We start from the raw sequence: 19,420 nt of genomic DNA, 5'->3' as shown, positions 1-19,420 counted from the left end.
CTATATAGGATTCACTCAACTTATTATGTTTTGATTTCAAAAGTACATGCATTCCTGGTAGACCCACGTGAATACGAAATCCAAGGTCCCCCCCCCCCTTTTTTTTACTACATTTTGTTTTTGGAATTAAGAAATATGCTGTTGGGGGCTGGGATGTGGCTCAAGCTGTAGTGCGCTTGCCTGGCATGTGTTCCGCCCGGGTTCAACCCTCAGCACCAGATACAAACAAAGATGTTGTGTCCGCCGAAATCTAAAAAATAAATATTAAAAAATTCTCTCTCTCTCTCTCTCTCTCTCTCTCTCTCTCTCTCTTAAAAAAAAAAAAAGAAATATGCTGTTGAATATTTCAATTGGTGGTAGATATGAAGACATTTCATGGTTGTTTTTCTTACAAAGTGTTAGGATTTTTACAGATAATCTTTATAACTAATCTATATTGTATGTCCTCAAAACTTTTAATTAGTTCATAATTATTTGCAAATATTGCAAACTATTTCAAATTAAGTTTAGTATAAACCCATGTTTTCATTTAGATTTACTATTGGAACATATTTAAATGCTATTTCCTATATAAGTGATTTTAGGTAAGTAGATTGACATCTTGCAAATTAATAGATAATAATCTCTAGATTTTTCTTTTTAGGATATGATAAAATATTTGTCTAAGATTTATAAAATATGCATTAAATAATGGTAATATTTTAAATTTTTCTCTTCTAGCATAAAGAATTATTGTTTTATCTGAAAATATTACATGTGAAAATTGTAAGAAACAGGACTAACCCATGTCAGTAAAAAGGAATTATCAGCTTTGCACATTATTTTTTATGTAGGTTTCACACTCTTCCCTTATGCATCTCTGCATTATCTTAGGACAAGTGCTGCTGAAAGCAGGCACCATGAAAATTCCTGTGCTGTTTTGAAAAACAAATGTCAAAGTGGATGATTTATTTCTGCATGTAAAGAGACCATGTACTATTAACCTAGTGGTAAATAGAATATTATGTACATTTTATTATGAAGAATCAATTTTAATATTCAAAATTATTTGCTGCCCACATTAACAAAATATTAAATAAATATAAAGTCTGGGGAAATATTTACTGGGCATGTAATTTGACATCTAAATTAAGAACTAAATTTCAGGAAAGACATAAATTACAATTATGGAGATAGCTTAGTTTTCAAAAATAATGGCTTTCTAAAACATGAAGGGACTCAAGCACATTAGAGATAAAGTTTCTCAATAATAAATACAGTAAGAAATGAACAGTATGGTTATAATAAATACTGTGATTTTGCTGTTGGTGTTTTCTATGACCCTGCAAGTTGATAACTGTCAGGTTGCTATGCTGAGTAGCAAGTTGATGCATTGTGGAAGTAGCCAATGATGTTGTCAACAAGGTCTTTTATTGTAGTGTTTTATTAATTTAGCAAATATGTTAAATATTTTTCCATTTGAACCCTGGAGGCCCATAATTTCAATCGAAACTCTTTTCAATTTAAACAGATTTTGTTACAATTATGTTCAGGGAAAAAAATGTAAACCACAATATTAAATTGAAGTGGTTACTCATGTGCATACTCACTATTATATTATTTTCTATTGAATTCATTAGGGGTAGATCCTAGAGAATTGGGTGTGGCTATAAGTACATAGCTGTGGGCTTGCAAAGCCAAGGAATATGTAATAGTGGTGCTTTGTTGATCAGTATTTATATAGTAATACACTTTCAGTGTATTATAGAAATGCAAACATCATGTTTAAAGCACTGAGTAATAGGATGTAACTACTGTGATTTATCTTTACTGATAAATAGTTTAGCTCAGCTCCACAACTGATGATGTTCATACTTAATTTGGAGTGTGGGGTAATGTCACTGACTGTTATCATAAGGATGTTAGCAAGTAGATTAACATTTGTAAGACTCCTCTTCATGATCTCTGAAAGACTCTGATGGTCTTCCAGACTCTACTGGAATACATCAACTGAGGGAAAGTCATGACACTTTGGAGACAATGAAATCTATTAATAGACAATTAAATACTTCAACAAAAAGTTTACTGCCTTGTAAATTCTACTTATTACTCTTAGCAATATATACTCAAGCAATGATTGAATACCACTGACTATACAAAAGTAGTAAGATATATTAGAAAATAAAAAATATTTAGAAAGGATAAGATGAAGATAATTTGAATGAGATTTCTGGTGTTCCCAGCTCCATCCCAGTGGTTCTTTTGGCATACCACTGGCTTCCTGCTTTGATATTATTGCACACAACTAATTGGATGTATAATAGCCCTCTGCAACCATAAACTTTCCCATTTGTTTGTGTCTATTGCCTCTTTGGCTCTCAAGTTTCTTCTATAATTGTTGTTTGTTTTGTCATCAACAACCATGCCATAAAGTAATGGTGCCAATAATTGATCAGTCTTGTGTACTCTACAGGAAAACCATCTAACCAAACAAAAGCTCCAAATTATGAGCTGCAATTTGGCCAAAGGGAGTTTATACAGATATTGCTTTTAATTTGCAAGTAGTCATATTACCTTATGTCTTTCGAGTTGGGCAGAAAACTTAAGTGACCTTACATGCACCACTTAGGTATGAAGAACAAATAGCCCTTTATAAAATTCAAAGTGTGATGATTCCTTCCTTAGTGTACACGCATGCACACACACACACACACACACACACACACACACACACCTGAGAATAAATCCTAAATCTAAGAATTCCAGGTTTTCACGTGTGAAGAAATATATATTTTAATGATTGTCCCAAAGATAGAAACTGTTTTTCCACATGAATAGTACATCATCTTGTCCTACTGACTTTTAGAATAAATCAATAAAAATAAATTAAGTACATCAATGAAGTTCACATATAAAATTTTATATCTCTTGCCCCTCAAATAAATTTTTTGGTGAGTTATTATCCATGTAATAAGTTCTTTTCTCTTTCTGCTCCTTAGGGAAATGGCACAAGGTCTTCCTGAGTGTTAGATTGTGCATTTGGAATTCTGATTTAGTGGAACAGTGTGTAAAACTCTCATAATCAGAACACTCCCTATTGGCTCCACATCTGAAGATCCCCAAGAGTGCTGTTTGTCCCAGTGAACATCTGGAATAGATTATATGCAGTTAATTGGCTCCAGGTCGAGCTTGTTACAGACAGTAGCATTCAGTATAACCTATGCAGTTCCCTAAATCTACCCACTTTGGGTAAATCACACCTACTGCTCTTCATAATTCTTCCCAGATGTAGGATGCATGCTCCTGTATGTACACACAGAACACATGTGCATGTATATATACAGAGAGAGAGAGAGAGAGAGAGAGAGAGAGAGAGAGAGATAGCAAAATATCAATACATTAGTACAAGGTTGTTGGCAAGACATTTAACACATAAATTATCTCAATTAAAAGATGAACTATTGAATTCAAAGGATTGTTGGGAAGAAAAACAAAGAATCAGGGGGAGCAGATTGTAGAAAGTGACTGTTTTATAGCAGAAAAATATTCAAAGTTTTAAAAAAAGTTATTGTACTTTCAAGATTTTTGCTTAGTTTTGTTCCCTCCTCTTCATATGTGTTTCCACATGTGCAGGCACTTATCAGAATGTCAGACTAGTGAAGAAGCCAGTGGTTTGATTTTTAACTTATTTAACAATATTAATAAGTTGGGTTATAGTGGACAGTAAGACTACTGTTCATTGCAAACCAAAACATCAATCTTTTTAACTTATGATGTTAGAGGCACAGGGCATGTCTTAGCGATTAATGACCAGTTGGAGGAGTAGATATCTCAATACGTAGCAAAGGGCCATTAACCCAAACTAATCATTAATTTCCAGGAAATGTCCTGTACTGAGGTCATTATTACTAATAAAATGCACATATGGAAAGTTCTCTTTTTTTGCCTATGCACATAAATGTCTTCACATATACATTGTTACAAATCATAGAACAAAAGTAATATATTTTGCAGGTCCAATGATCAGAAAAACTACCTAATGAGAAATTGAATATACTCAGTCTCGGGATTCAATTTACCTTTCACTGTTTTCAGAGAGTATGGGCGGAGAGGAGAATGCATGCTGGTATGTCAAAGCTGGGGGTCTGCTGCAGTCTGACATCAGTGTTCTATTAACATGATGAAATAGGTAAAAGTGAAAGGAACAGGAAAATAAGATTAGAGAAGCCCTGATGAATGTGGAACCAGCACACATGATCAAATAGCAATGGCAGTAAAAAGTAATGTGTTGTTTTGAGTCATAATATTTTGGGTACCCAAAGAGGCATGAGGCAAATTCAAGAGTTAGCTTAAGTTGCTCTTTGGTGTCCTCTTTCTCCCACCCCCCACTGGATTGTGCTATACTCTCCCTTCCTTCTCCTTGTGGCCCTTTCACCAAGTCCACGATGCTGCCTGCCTAGCCTTTTCAGAACCCTTAGCCAGGTATCACTGTTTCTGGAACACTCTGGTTTTCTCTGTCTTCCAAGAAATATTCTCATCTTAGTTAAATCTATGTAATACTCTTTTAAGTTCTCTTTCATAGTGTCTCATAAATGTGTCAATCTTAGAATTATTTTATCATACTGAAGTTATTTCTATATAATTAATTATTCCCTCAGTCACAATCCTTATCTTTTTTTTACCTTAATAAATAGTGGAGGATTACTTATGGTGTTAATGACTGATAAGAATTGTGTAATATATACAACCATACATGTATGTATATTCAAATATCATGACCAGTGATATAAATGAATATATGTTAAGATGCAAATGTATATAACATTTGTGATGGCAACTGTCCAAAAGCAGCAGATTTTTAAGAAGAATCTATAAGTCAAGGAATACATTTACTTTTAGTGATGTCAAGTCAAACAAAAGTTACCAGGATACATTTCTTAAGACATTGAGTAATTCAAAACATGATTCAAGTTTAATCTGATAACTTTTTTCTATAGGAAAAAGATCAATTATAGATCAACTAACGTGCCCCTTTTTGTGGCAATAGATTAAACATGTTTTCCTACTACTTTTAAAAAATGTTTCAAATGTGTTATTTAAGGGTTTTGTTCGTGTATTATATTAAAATGCATATAATTCAAGTTTTAAAACTAAAATATTCATAAAGGACAGCTGTGTATAGATCTTTTTGATTGGAAGGAAATTCTTGTTGTCTCTCAAATTACAACTAATTGGGTAAAACCTTCAAGAAATCTCTAGTAAGTGTGAATAAAATATTTTTATATTAGTATTTTATATTTAATATTTTAATAAAATATTATTAAATTAATATTAAAATAAACTATCTGCAGAAATCTATAGGAAGAATTAAATAATTACATGTTACAAAATAATTTGATACTTCCATAGATACCATTGAAAATAATAAAAATAATTGGGGAAAGCACTCATGTTTAATCTTTCATGAAGCAATTTAATGTAAGATTTGTCTATCCTTAAATGCTTGTCATTCATAAACATAAATTAGTACACCTCAAATTTTATCTTTTTTTCACTTGTAAGATGTAACTGGAACCTTGATGTTCAAAGTCTCTGAATCATTAAAGTGGAGAATTTCTCTTAATGAAAATTCAGCCTTTATAAGATGTCTTAAAATAATACTCATGAAATTCTTATTTTGAATATTAAATATTTAGAAAATTATTTAAAGTCTAATACCTATTTATTATGACTAATACTATCAGCAAGGAAGGTACAAAAAATATTCAGACCACAGTTAAAGCAGGTACCATATGCAGAATCCTCCCTAGAACTGAATAGAGCAAGATCCTTTCCATGGGCTATTTCCTAGAAAGAAAAGCAGTACATTAAGGCAGGAAGAGATGTTGAAGATTCTATCAGTAATTCAAGGTCAATTGACCCTACCATAATGAAAACACCAGATTTATAGGTCTTAAGAAAAGTTTAATATTTGATCTAAAGTCCTAATCAAATATTTCCATTGTCTTACTTGCCATGTGAACTTGGAAGAAATATTTAGCTCTGTGTGTCAGTTTTCTCAACTGTGAAATGTGGTAAATAACTACTTATTCTATGCCTGTCAATAGCATTATGCCATTTAGTCTGCAAGCTACTTAAAAAATATCTGGTATGTACATTTCAATAAATATTATTTGTAATTTTTAATAACAGGTTTAGTTTGAAACTTGTCTTTTAATTTTCTCCAATTTTTAACAAAGATAGCCAAGTCATTTATTTATGACAGTGTAGTTAATAACCACCTCCTCCTTTTTATTAACCTTTACACTTTATAACTTATTTTTCTATTCAGGACTGCCCTAAACAGAAACTAATAGATGGTATGTTCTAGGCCTACACTCTGTACTGGAGGACCTGACCTGATTTCATCTGATCTCCACCAATTTAAGTAGACTTAATGTCAGAAGTAAGAGAATAACTCTCTCGAAATAATAGCTTGTGTCTGTTTTTATTTGAAAATCTTTCCTTTTGGGATGATATGGAATACAAGTAGACATCTGCTAGTGTTTTCATCTGATCAAAGAAATCAAGTTATGTTAAAAAATACTAAGATATTTACAATTAAAAAAATAACTTTTGTAGAGATGGTAATTAAAAGTAGTTTGATTTCTAGTAGTGTATTCATTTCTACATTGAAGTAAAGACAATTCTGAATTTATTACACAGTCTTGGATTCATATTCTCTTGAAAAATTCACTAAGAACAAATGAGAAGAGAGAAATTATTTTCAAAAAAATTCTATGTACATTTAGAAAATTATCATATAGTATATCTAGAAAAATCTGCAAAAAAAAAAAAAAAACTCTCATATTTTTTTTTTCTTTTAGAGTCCACTAGTACTGAAAAAGAGCATTGTTTTTCATCATGGATGCCACTAAAGATGAGCGACCAAAGTTGAAAAGCCACAGTTTTCACCTTTTTCATGCTTTGATGATGCTAAGCATGACTATGCTATTTCTTCCAGTCATTGGAACTTCTAAACAAAATATTCCACGACTCAAGCTAAGCTACAAAGGTAAATATGTAAATATTTTTACATTCTTCATTAATATTTCTGAATGCCCTCTGTAATTATTGTATTTCTTTTATTAAGAAATGCATATTGACTTCTGTTATGGTTCAGATGTGGTGTCCCCCAAAGCTCATGTATTAGACAATGCAAGAAGTTTTGGAGGAGAAATTATTGCATTATAGCCTTAACTTAATCAGTGAATTAATCCCTGATGGCATTAACTGAGTGGTAACTGGGTACAGGTGGGTTGTGGCTAGAGGAAGTGGTTCATTGGAGGCGTGGCTATGGAGTATTTATTTTGTATCTGGAGAGTGGAGTGTCTCTCTCTCTCTCTCTCTCTCTCTCTCTCTCTCTCTCTCTCTCTCTTTCTCTTTCTCTTTCTCTCTCTGGTCTGCTTCCTGTTCATCATGTGAGCTGCTTCCTTCCGCCACACTCTTCCACCATGATCAGCCTCACCTCAAACCCTGAAGAATGGAGACTACCTTCAGTACTAAGACCTCTGAAACCGTGAGCCTTTAAATAAACTTTTCTTCCCTAAATCACAGCAGTGAAAAAGCTGACTAAAACAACTTCTATGAAATGTTTCTAGTGTTGGCTCAGTTAATAAGAGTATTAATTCCCTCATTTTGTGAGGGAAAAGGATGCTAAAGTTTTCGCACACTTTTTAGCCCCATTTGTTCTACAAGTTGTAATCAGTTTTGCATTAAAACAACATCTAAAAATAGAAAATGTTAACCAATTTCATGTAACTATTATACGAAACCTTTTAAATAGATTTCTTCAGGAAATTTTTAATATTCTGTGATAAATTTAACATCTCAAGCATGCATACATATTTTGAAATTAAAAAACCAGTGACATAGGCATAAAATATAAGGATATAAAAAACCAAGAGAAATCTCAGCTAATTGTTTTAAACATTTGACATAAACAAATAATTTATAAGTATGATAGTTGGTCATTGTGTGGATATGTACATTTGTATGTAGCTTTTCTCCAAAATTTCATGTCCATAGATTTTGTTTCCTTGGCTTAATTTTCTATGATACGCACTGAGTTTCATTAATACCTCAAATAACCAAAGGTATTTAGGAAGAATCCAGCTTCTTTATTTTGAATTCTGGTAAAAATTATGCTGATAATTTTAATGTTTTCTGATCTTTGTGATGATATTTTTCTAGTCCAAATCAAATATATATGATGAAAAGATAATTATATATCAAATATAAGAGAAAATGAAATAAGCACATTCTATCACATTTACTATGTTGCTATTTGCTTTGTAATTTACATCTCCTATATTAAAGAGTTGAACAATTTTTATTTTTTGTTTTTGGACTTATATGTTTAAAATTCTTTTAAATTAGGAGTATATTGGCAATTTAGGATGAGATTTTTATCTAAAAACATTGATCTCATTATGAAATATAATTTATTAATATTTTGTTTTATCAGTAGTTGAAAGATACTCCTGAGTATTATCCATTTATTATTCATAGATGTATTCAATTCATTCCCCTAAAATTATTTTCTCTTTGTTAACATTCATGGGAAGATACAGACTACAAATAAAAAATAAGATCAAAGATAGAGTAACTAGTAATGCATTATATCATCTGCCATGAGCAATTATACAACTGAACAAATTACATGAAGCAACCAGTTTTAGATATTGAACAATAGGTAGCAGGAATTACCCACCTAAAGGTGAGACTCAGAGATTTAGGGCAAACAGAGTATTAGTGAGCTAATGTAAGATATTAAAGGTCCAAGAGTGCTGGAATACAGAATCTCTGACCAACTAGAACAAGAAGGCTTCACCAACACATTGACACTAAGATGGCTGCTGAAAGGTCACATTTTAAGATCTGAGACATTCTTTCTCAAAGTAAAGGATATACTAGGCCAGCCTTAAAACAAAATATTTAAAAATAAGCCTCAAAAGGATCATATTGAGTTGCCATTAAATTAAATGTCTTCAAAACAACCAGATCCCCAGCAATTTAATGTCTACCATGTTCAGGTACAATTAAAATATACTAGACATACAAAGAAACAAGAAAATTTAATAACAAGGAAAGGTAGAGGAAGGTCACTTGAGATGATACAAATGTTTACATTAGCAGAGAAGGACTTTAAAATGTCTGTTATATTTTCAAGAACTTAAAGGAAAATGATATCAAAACGAGTTAACATGGAATCTCAGCAGAGAAACTAAAACTACTAGAAAAAAAAGAAACTAAATAGAAATACTGGGGATGAAAAACATTTCTGAAATTTAAAATTCACTGCACACATTTAAGATTTTAGATTGCAGAACAAAATTCAGTATAACCAGAGATAAATTGAGCTCGTTCAGTGCAAAATACTCTTATGGACATCTTATACATCCATTTATCATATGCTCTTGAACCGAAATCATAACTACAAAGCTCTTTGAGAAATACTCTTCTGTTCCTTGTGCTGTCTTCATGACTATATTGTGACAGTATTTTTAAGATTCTTAGAGGTCCTGTTGTGTGAAGGGAATCTTCAAAATCACATGTCATAGGTTTCTGTTGTTAGTGCCCCATTCTTAAAATGAAAATAAAATTTGGATATCTATTGATGTATAACAAACCATCATAGAATTCAGTGCTTTAAAAAAAACAATTATTATCAATTCCCATTTCTGTAGATCAAGTCTTTGAGAAGGGCTCACTGGTTGTTCTGCTGTGTACTCTCAATTGTAGGTGTAGTGGGATGATGGTTGGAAATGGGGCTATAATCCTCTGGTTAGTTGCATCTCATTCTTCAAGTAACCTCAGGATTTCTTGGAAGGATTATCTCTACATGGGCAGTTTGAAATTCCTTAAAAACAGCCAAGTGCATTTGTTTCAACAAACAACAAGAGAGCTGTAGGTTGAGTTTTCAGAGCTACCTTCAGAAGCTGTGTGACATTTCTTCCAGGATACTCTATTGTTTGAAATTAACATTAGAGTTCAAGAGGAGAACATGGAGCCTGTAGTTTTCAAGTCATATATGCGAAGAGCAGTGACCTTTAAGAGATTGTTGTGGATATCTATATAAAATACAATCTGCTACAATTAACCTTTAGATAGCCTTTGACTTTTATGAGAAACACATGTGAATCAGTAAAGAAAGGCAATAGTGTTATAACAACTTCATAGCTATATAGAAAAAACTGAACATCAGTTTTACCCCACAAGATGCACAAAAACTATCTCAAGTTGGATGATCTGCCTAAAAATAAAAGCTAAAATTCCAAAGCATCTAGGATAAAACCTGGAATATCCTTATAACCCTAGAATAAGCAAAGATTTCATAAGCAGGGCACAGAAGAACTACAACTGTAAAGGTTTTTTTTAAACTATATGTCAGCAAAATTAAGACAAAATTCTGCTTATCAAAGGCAAGCTATAAAATATTCACAAAATATATCTGAGAAAATGTCTTCTATCCAGAATATATGTACACAGAAACAAATCAATAAGAAAATAACAAAAACTGAAACAAATGAATAATAACAAAATTATAAAGTCTAAAATAACTAAACAGACACCACTCACAAAGAAGATGCACAAGTGGCCAATAAACATTTGAAAAGTGCTGGACACCATCAGTCTTTAAGTAAATACCAATAAATATTACAACAAAATAGGACCATGTGTAAGTTTTTAAAGAAGTATTGACAATATCATATAGCATCGGTATGTGGAAATATTTTTTGAATTTACAAACATTGTTAATAGGAGTGTAAAAACTGAAAAGTTTTGTTTCAGTGGTTCCCCTTACAACTAAACATAGACTTGCTATTTAGCTGAAGTTTTAGAACTGATAAAACTAATCAATAGCAAAAGAAAAAAAATAAATTGTGTTGGGGGGATAGCAGACAAGAATGACCAGCAAAGAGGGGAGCATGAGAAAGAGAAATTTCTGTGATTATGAAAATACTCTATCTTGATAGAGATGTGGATCACTGAAGTATACAGATCTGTCACAACTCATCAGTTTTTTCATATGAGAACTGCTTATTTGATTGTATACAAATTTACCTTTAAAAAATAATCAAAACCACATAGGAGATGCCACATGATAAAAAGTGGTACAGAAAATTTTAACATAAAGATATTAAAAGTAAAAAAGTAAACTACCTGTTTTCTGTAATATAGTGAATATTACAAAAACATTCTACTGATAAATGTGGGCAAATAAAAACAATTAGATTTGCAAATAAAATTTCAAGAATAGATAATATTCACTGAGTATTCATAATGAGCAAAGCATTGGTATAATGGCTGTTGGAGAATTATCTCATTTCATTGTCACCGCCACCCTGTGAGGTAGACATTGTCATCCTATTCCAATCTGAGGATACGAGATACTGAGAGACTGACAATTTGCCAAAGCACTTTCTTCCCAACAAAGTTATTTCATGGCTAAAGTCCTGGGCCAGCTCCTGTCTGGCCCCTAACCTGTCTCTTAGACTGTAGAAATAAGTAATTCACACATTAGGCTCTTACCTAAAAGACTGAGTAAAGTTACAGAAAATACCATGCTCATATTTAACTAAAACCAATTATGTGATTTTCAGTTGTCAAAATTAAACGGAGAAGAAAACCATGTGCATTCTTTAAGATCACTGGGAGGGGTGAATTAAAAGAGCTTTACTGAGTTTCATAGGATTTTAAGCTCTTTACTATATTTGTTGAGGAAAAAGAAAGTAAATTGTAACTGTAGTAATTTATCTTTATAATCAAAATTTCATAGAAGAGTGGATTCTAACTATTAACTCAAAGGTAACAAATTAGGAATTTCAAAATAATAACTTGTTTTAATGTGTGATTTTGGCCTTCTAATCAATCCAATAAAGACTAAGAATCTCAGCCAGGCAAGATGCTCATGCCTGATGCTCCTGATGCTCATGCGAGATGCTCCCAGTGGCTCTGGAGGCTGAGGGAGGAGAATCTCTAGTTCAAAGCCAGCCTCAACAACAGCAAGGTGCTAAACAATTCAGAGAAACTCTGTCTCTAAATAGAATACAAAAGTAAGGCTGGGAATATGGCTCAGTATTTGAGTGCCCCTGGGTTCAATCCCCCCACACACCCCCAAAAAGACTAAGAATCTCATTTTATTCATCTGTCAAAAAATCTTAATTCTTCTAAGCACCTTGTTCTTCTATAAAAGTAGAACTAGTATACTTTTGGTTAGATTAAATGCAATGAAGTCTATGCTTTTATTGCTCCTTATATGTAGTACACATGCCAAATTTATATTTTTTCCAATGTTTTAGATCATCTACATATCAAAGCCTGGTCACTAATACTAGACATTGGATACAAGGCAAGAATTCTAGTAATTTCCCAACCAATTCACACATACACAGCCATAGTAGCTTCCCTAAGCTGCTACAAGTCATTCATTTTTTTGATTAAATGCTAATAACAAGAGTAGTCTCTTTAGCTAGGAGAATTATTAATAATCTCACCAGCTTTGTGCACTTATCTTTCCAAACACTTTAAAGAACACAATGTTTTACTTTTGAAAATCACCAGTTGTTCAGCACTGTGAAACCCATCCATTTGCAAGAATTCCAAGTTTCTCTGTTCACCTTTCCTATATCCAGACTCTTTAGAAGGAAAATAGCTCAATTTCTGGCATATTACCTTTTAAAAGTATACTTTTCCTGACTGAAAAAAACGTTTGACCATAAAATTACTGTTAATTTAGTGTTATGTTGAGGAAAATTGCTTGTGTAATGCCTTCCCACTTCTGAGACAATAATCACAATTTTCCTTTGGCATTCTGCTTTTCTGCTATGATTATGACTAATGAATTGAGATCAGCAGGCACTACCCTTTTCTTAGGTAGCACTGAGAGTCTAGAAGTTCATGCTTGGGTATGTAAATGCTAGTGGGATGTGAAGAAACTCAGCCAAAATGAAAAATTAATTTGGGATTTAAAATAATTTTTATAGGTCCAAAACTCTGTATTGTTTTCTTTGGTTTCACCCCTTCTCAGGTGCCATCTACAGAGCAGAATGTAAGATATGAGCAGCCCTAGGTACTTGGAACAGCTGCAAGATAATACTGAGGGATTTCTTAAAGGTCAACAGAGTTGCAATACCCATTTTATCCAAAGAATGTTCTTTGATTAAAGACTTATCTTTGAACCTCTGAATCCACAGGAGCTCATTTGGTTATATTGTTGTACAAAGAGATTTTCCTTCAGTTCATGTTTTGAATTCTTACATATTTATGCATACTTAGTCTCTTTCCTGAATAATAAGTATGGAATCAGAGGTCAGAATAAACTATATTTTAGATTTTTATATTAGATGATTATTACATATATTTTGCCCTACAAACTAGGATTCTCATAGTGACTTCTACAGAGATACTAAAATTGTAAAATAATTTTTGTGAAATGACCTACTTTAGTCTCATAATAATATAAACTCTGTGACAATGATTACCATGGACCTTATATGTGTCAGGGATATTTATATACATATATATCATTGACAGAGTAAAGTTGCTTATTTGGCTAAATAAATAATAAGTAAAAGGCAACTGCAAGAAAAGGAAAGTAACTTATTTAATGGTTTTATGCTCAACCATTCTACAAATTATAGGGTTTCACCACTATATACCAGGCATTGTTCTAAGTTTGAGAAAAGTCACACTGTCCCCTTTGAACTTATATATATATATATTTGCTAGTTTGTTCTGTGAAGGAATAGAACAAACCAGCAAATATCATTTTTAACTGTGGTAAGTGCCCTGAAGACTGCAAAGGTGAGTGGCTGGATCCACTTATTTTACTCAGACTGTATCACGTCTGTGGAGTTTCACAACACTGTGAAAACCTGTGTTTTCATACTCTGAGACATGAGAAATATAAGACTCAGATCCTGAATGATTGCCCAATAGTGAAACTCTCTCAAAGACCAGAACTATATCTAGTTCAAGGCACATGATCCTGTCACCTCATCATGCCCTTGAGGGAAATGTTACATACTGAGGAACATCAATGTCAAGACAGATTCACACACACAAAAAGCCAAGATTCTACTATCTTTGGCAGCATGTTCTTTTCAAATAACTTCCACTAGTAAGTAATGGTGTTTTGTGTTATCACTGGAAGAAAAACTTGAAGACCCCTGTTAAATTTTAATCTGATACCTTCTAACTAAGCATTAATTCATTTGATAGAATGGTTCTTTATTTTGTCAGAATTTTCCAAGAAATGAAAAGATAAATCTATATTTTTATAGTTAAAAAATTAATTTAACTGTGAAATGCAGCATGTATCTCAGCTAGAGATTTCCTGTTTGATTCATCAAATCTTTTTTAGTTTGACTCTCTAATATTGTGTCTGTTATCTCAACTCAATAAGATAGAGCAGTAAAGTTTCTGAAATCCAAACACTTAGGTCTTAACTATCCTTTTATTAGTTATGATATATTTGGATGTTTATTTTCGGTGCTACAGTTTTATTACTTATAACATAGCAAATTGGCAATATGCTAGTTGCATACATTGATTTATTCATTTCTAATAAGTTTTTTTTTATAGACTGAAGTCTTCCCTATACAAAAAAGTCTGAAAAATATTATGTAATTCCTTCTTGGGAATTTACAGTACACATTACCATTACTCCTGTGTACTCCTAAAGTACTTTCTATCATCTTTAGTTTCCCTCAGTCAAGAACTGCTCATAGATTATGAATTTATTGAGGGTATTTCCCCCTATTTTTACCATTGTGATCGTTTAGTAGCCCTTATAATGAGATCATTGTTGTCTTTGATAAAAGTAGTTTTTTGAGTGGTGGTAGCCCTCTTTATGGATTAAAATAAATCATAAGTCACTCAGGAATGATGCAATTCAAAGAAGGTATTTTTGTTGTTAAATCAATATGAAATGACAACCTATGCCAAACATCTCTCCATTAGTACTTAGTGAAGACACATTATCAATCTTAGAGTAAGAATTTATATATATACTGCATACAAAGCAATTCATTCATGGCTTGATTGAAGGGGAATATGCTATGGTCAAATGGACTCACATGGTTTCCCAGACATGTTTTCACTAAAGTGAAGTTCTTGCAGCTAGTCTTACATAGGCATAAATGTTAAATAATAATTTTATTGTTTTGCAATATTCAACTTTCAATAGTTAATAACAATAGTTCATGTACACCTACTATATTTCTTGTATTATTCTTGTAACTTGTGGATAGGTTAGCAAACAAAGGAGGCAAAAATCCTTGCCACCATGTAGTTTATATTCTGGTAAGGAAAACAGACCATATATAAGTATATTATTTAGTCAGATGGAAGGTGATAGGTACTATGGAGAAAAATAAATCAGGAAGGGGAGTAGTGAAGGTGGAATAGTCAATATGGTAGTCAGGGAAAGACTCACTGAGAAAGTGGTGCCTTCACAGATACTTAAAGATATGTCTGTTGCCAATCACACAAATATCTGGAAAATTTTTAGCAGAAGCTAAACCAAGTGCATAGGCTCTGAGGTAAGACAGTGTCTGGAAAGTTTAAGGGTTTTAAAGAAGACAATATAGAACATAGGGAAAGAAGAAGATTGATTAAACAGGGAGTTGGCACTTGGACATTGTTAAAACATTGACATTTAGTGCTATGGGAATTCACTGGAGAATTTTCACAGTCTGACATGATCTGACTGTCATTGCAATAAGATTATTTTGAATTCTTTGTTGATGATGGGAGGACTGAAAAGGAAAGAGCCAAGAAAGGCTTTGAAATAATCTAGGTGAGAAATGATAGTTTTATGTGTCTGAATGGCAACAGTAGAGGTAGAATATGCAGTAGGAACAGGGAAGTAGAGGAAGCAGTAGATGTGAATTTACCTTGATATATTCAGTAATAAGTAGAGCTATTTGGGGAAAGAATATTGTTTATCTAAATATTAAAATATATAATATAGCTATAATAGGTGAAGGACACAGAATTAAGAGACCTGTATAAGTTTTAGCTACTTTTGGACATGTACTATCTTTGCATCATTAGAACAATCACTCACCCTCTCTAAGTCTAAATTTTCTCATCTGGATATTAGGTTTACCTGGAAATTAGATTCTCCTTGAGAATCAAATTAGGTAGCTTATGGGCAAACCTCTCAGATGTTGTAAAGCTCAAAATCAATATAGTGACAGCTAACTCAAGGATAGTTAAATGTAATGTATTATTAAAGAAAGACACATAATAAAACATCCAAAGTCTTTGAAAATATGATTTTAATTATATTTAGCATCTTGGTCAGAAATTTTATTGCCACAGATAACAGGAAAAATACTTGAGATAAAAGCCTAAATTCCTCAACTTAGCATCTTCTTTCCGAGGTAATCCATATTAGATGAATGTACTTCCCTTCTTTGTATTAAAAAACTAAAGGAAACTATTTAAGTATATTGTTAGTTTAAACTAAGCAGCTTGCTTATCACTTCAGCAATTTAGGAATAACATCTGTAGGGATGCACAAATTTGACCTATTCAGCATTGTAAAGGAAAAACATAAATTGCATAAAAGAACACAACAGGAATAAAATGTTTAAAATAATTGTGATAAGGAAGAAGGAACAAATCCCTTTCTTGAATTCAAGCAAGTGGAGAAGGAAGAGCCAAAGTGTTTTTTATCCTTTCTACTCCATTTATGGTTCAAGAATCAGAAGCATCAGCACAATCTTGGACCTTGTTAGAAATACAGAAGCTCAAGCCTGTTCTGTGACTTCTTAACGACAATCTGTGTTTTTCAAAGACACCTATTTGACTTGAATGTATGTTAAATCCTGACAAGCAATGTTCCAGCATGTTTTGTTTCCCTCTTTCCCCCAAGTATGGAGATGACAAGAATTCCTAGCAATGCAAAGCCTTAGAGCCACAGTTGAGTTTCCTCGTGGTACGTTAATGTCTCTAAATTATTAATAATAACTTTATAACAAATTCTGATTTAGATAGGAGGTAGATAAAACAAGCAAACAAAACACTAGCATGAAAAAAACATTCCTTAAATCCATTAGACTTCTTATGTGCAAGCAATAGTGCTGAGGTGCAGCAATGATTTTGACGTCCTTATCTACAAGGGCTTCTGATCTTTTTAAGGGAGAAAATGAGTTCACAAAATCACAGCAAAAAATGATTAGTGTCATAATGTAAATACAAGGAAATGTTTAAAAGTTTTAGGAGGGAAATAGGTATGAAACTGACCTTTGCTCATTGGAGGAAACAAAATTTTGAATGAAGTCCATGTTGGCAAGTTCAATTATGAACTTGACCAAATTGAGCTGAGATTATGAGAAAAATTGAATAGGCAACATCATGTGATAGGAACCGGTGGGGAGAAGAACAGCAAAATAATTTATGAGTCTGTTACAGTAATTTAGAGAAATAATTTTCATCTTAGCCTACCTAATAATGAGTAAATATTTGAGGAGGGAGAAGATAAATTTACATGATAGGATCTCTAAGGCTTTAAATTTGGTACAGTGGTGTGAGGGAAATGAATAGTGTTGGAATTAAGTGAGGGAAAGAAGAATAAGGGCACAAGGAAAAGGAACTAACAATGATTCTGAGATGTTGAACATAATGACTGGGTTGTATCACTGAAGTCATTAGAATCAGCAGGAGGAGATGATTGAAGGGAGAACAATATCTAGCAGGCAACTAGAAATTCTGAACTGAGACTTATGAGAAAGGATGGGGTTTTAGGTATCTGTTTTGAAATAAACAATTTATGGGAAATAAAATGTAAGTGGGAATCATCATTTCGTTGCTTGTACTTTATAAATACTGCCTAAGGCAGAGAATGACATCTTAGGATGATATTTTTAAAATCTATCTCTTAAAGGTATATTTGAAAATTTTGGTGCAAATTCTCTGAGCATCTTTATCAGGATTATGCTTCTTTGACCCGTGATTAGAATAAAAGTGTTGAAAAAACCCAGAGAAAATATGTACAAATGATTAACATCTTATTCATCATGAAAAGTCAAACTAATATTTTCCTAAGTGTGTGGAAATTAAATTTCAGATCTTGTCACAATTTTCCCCAACATGATAAATGACATAGATGCCAAATGTTTTTAAATTGCATAATAATAAGAATGAAGACATGATTTGAACAACTTTTAAGAAAAATAGGAAGCATTTTCAAAGGCTTGGGGAAATAGATTACCTGAGACTTCTCAATCGTGACCATCTCACATGTGCCTTTGATGGTTATTTTTGTATATATACATTTGCCTTTGATTGATGTGAATCAATTTTTTAAATTATACTTGTTCCAAAATGTTATATTTTGATTTAGTACTCATAACCTTTTGCTCTGTACATTATTTTCCAGTAATCCTACCCTGAGGAATTACCTGTTCTTGTCACATTTGTCTAGCTCTTGCAGTCAATAGTAGATGTTGTGCTAAGCTATGATTTTCTGGGTTTTTAAAATTTTAAATTTGCATACTTAGCTAAAACAAATCCTCATTCACTTGTGGTATGGTGTTTTTATTTTAAACATTTCTGATATTTGAAAAGGGACAAATTCTAAATACATTGATGGGAGCCAAGAAACTAATTGTCAAATAAAAATCCATTTTCCTCATGACTATCTCTAAATCATTCCTGAGGAGGTTTATTCTATCATGGCATTGCATTTTGGGAAAATTTTCAGTTATTTATGATATTAGTCTTTTTATATAGGTCAAAAGGAAAATTTATCAGTCATACCAAAGCTTTTGAAAAAATTAGAAATGACTTATTCTTTCTGAACATATGCATTTAAAAGAATTATATTATAAATTATGAATCTCACATGTGATGAATTATATAAAGCATCCACTTTGAAAGCTAGCCAAATAAGAATAAACCTGTGATTTAAAAAATGAAAATGTAAAATTACAACTTCCCTACTTCACATCCTGTCCTGGCAGGAACATAGATCCAATGACATAATAGGCTTTATTTGGTTCTGATTTATGTTTCCCTATGTGATATCATCTGATTTATTATTGACACAGTAATGTTCTAGGACCTAATTAATAGAATGATCTCCAACATTCATTGTAGAAGAGTAGAGTTAATTTGATTTTTTTTTTGTTCTTTCTGAATTTGAACTTGCATTTACAGGACAAAACAAAGTTAAAATTTTTGCCTATGAAAGCATAATGATAATATAATATACACTTGTAATATTGAAGTAGTCTTTGTATGTATTGTTGGTTTAACTAATATTCTTTTTGTGATTTGCATTGGTTGATTAGTTACATAGACTAAATATACAAACAGACCTTAATAGACATTTTTGTGTAGGTGGAAGTGAACTATCTTGGTAACAAAATCTTTTCACATGACCTCA

The 19,420-nt window shown here is 32.2% G+C and overlaps 1 protein-coding gene across 1 annotated transcript in view; it reads left to right on the top strand.

Moving 5' to 3' along the window:
* Nucleotides 1-19,420, top strand: part of Sema3d (semaphorin 3D) — a 155,915-nt gene that overhangs the window by 26,281 nt on the left and 110,214 nt on the right. The window contains exon 2 of the mRNA XM_076862571.2: nt 6,846-7,033. Within this exon, the coding sequence (XP_076718686.2) occupies nt 6,883-7,033 (151 nt within the window). The 5' untranslated portion in view covers nt 6,846-6,882. The remainder of the gene's footprint in view (nt 1-6,845; nt 7,034-19,420) is intronic.

This window comes from Callospermophilus lateralis, chromosome 1, assembly GCF_048772815.1.
Source record: "Callospermophilus lateralis isolate mCalLat2 chromosome 1, mCalLat2.hap1, whole genome shotgun sequence".
NCBI classification, from domain to species: domain Eukaryota; kingdom Metazoa; phylum Chordata; class Mammalia; order Rodentia; family Sciuridae; genus Callospermophilus; species Callospermophilus lateralis.
The sequence above is the reverse complement of the archived record's forward strand: the minus strand, read 5'-3'. Positions and strand labels throughout refer to the sequence as shown.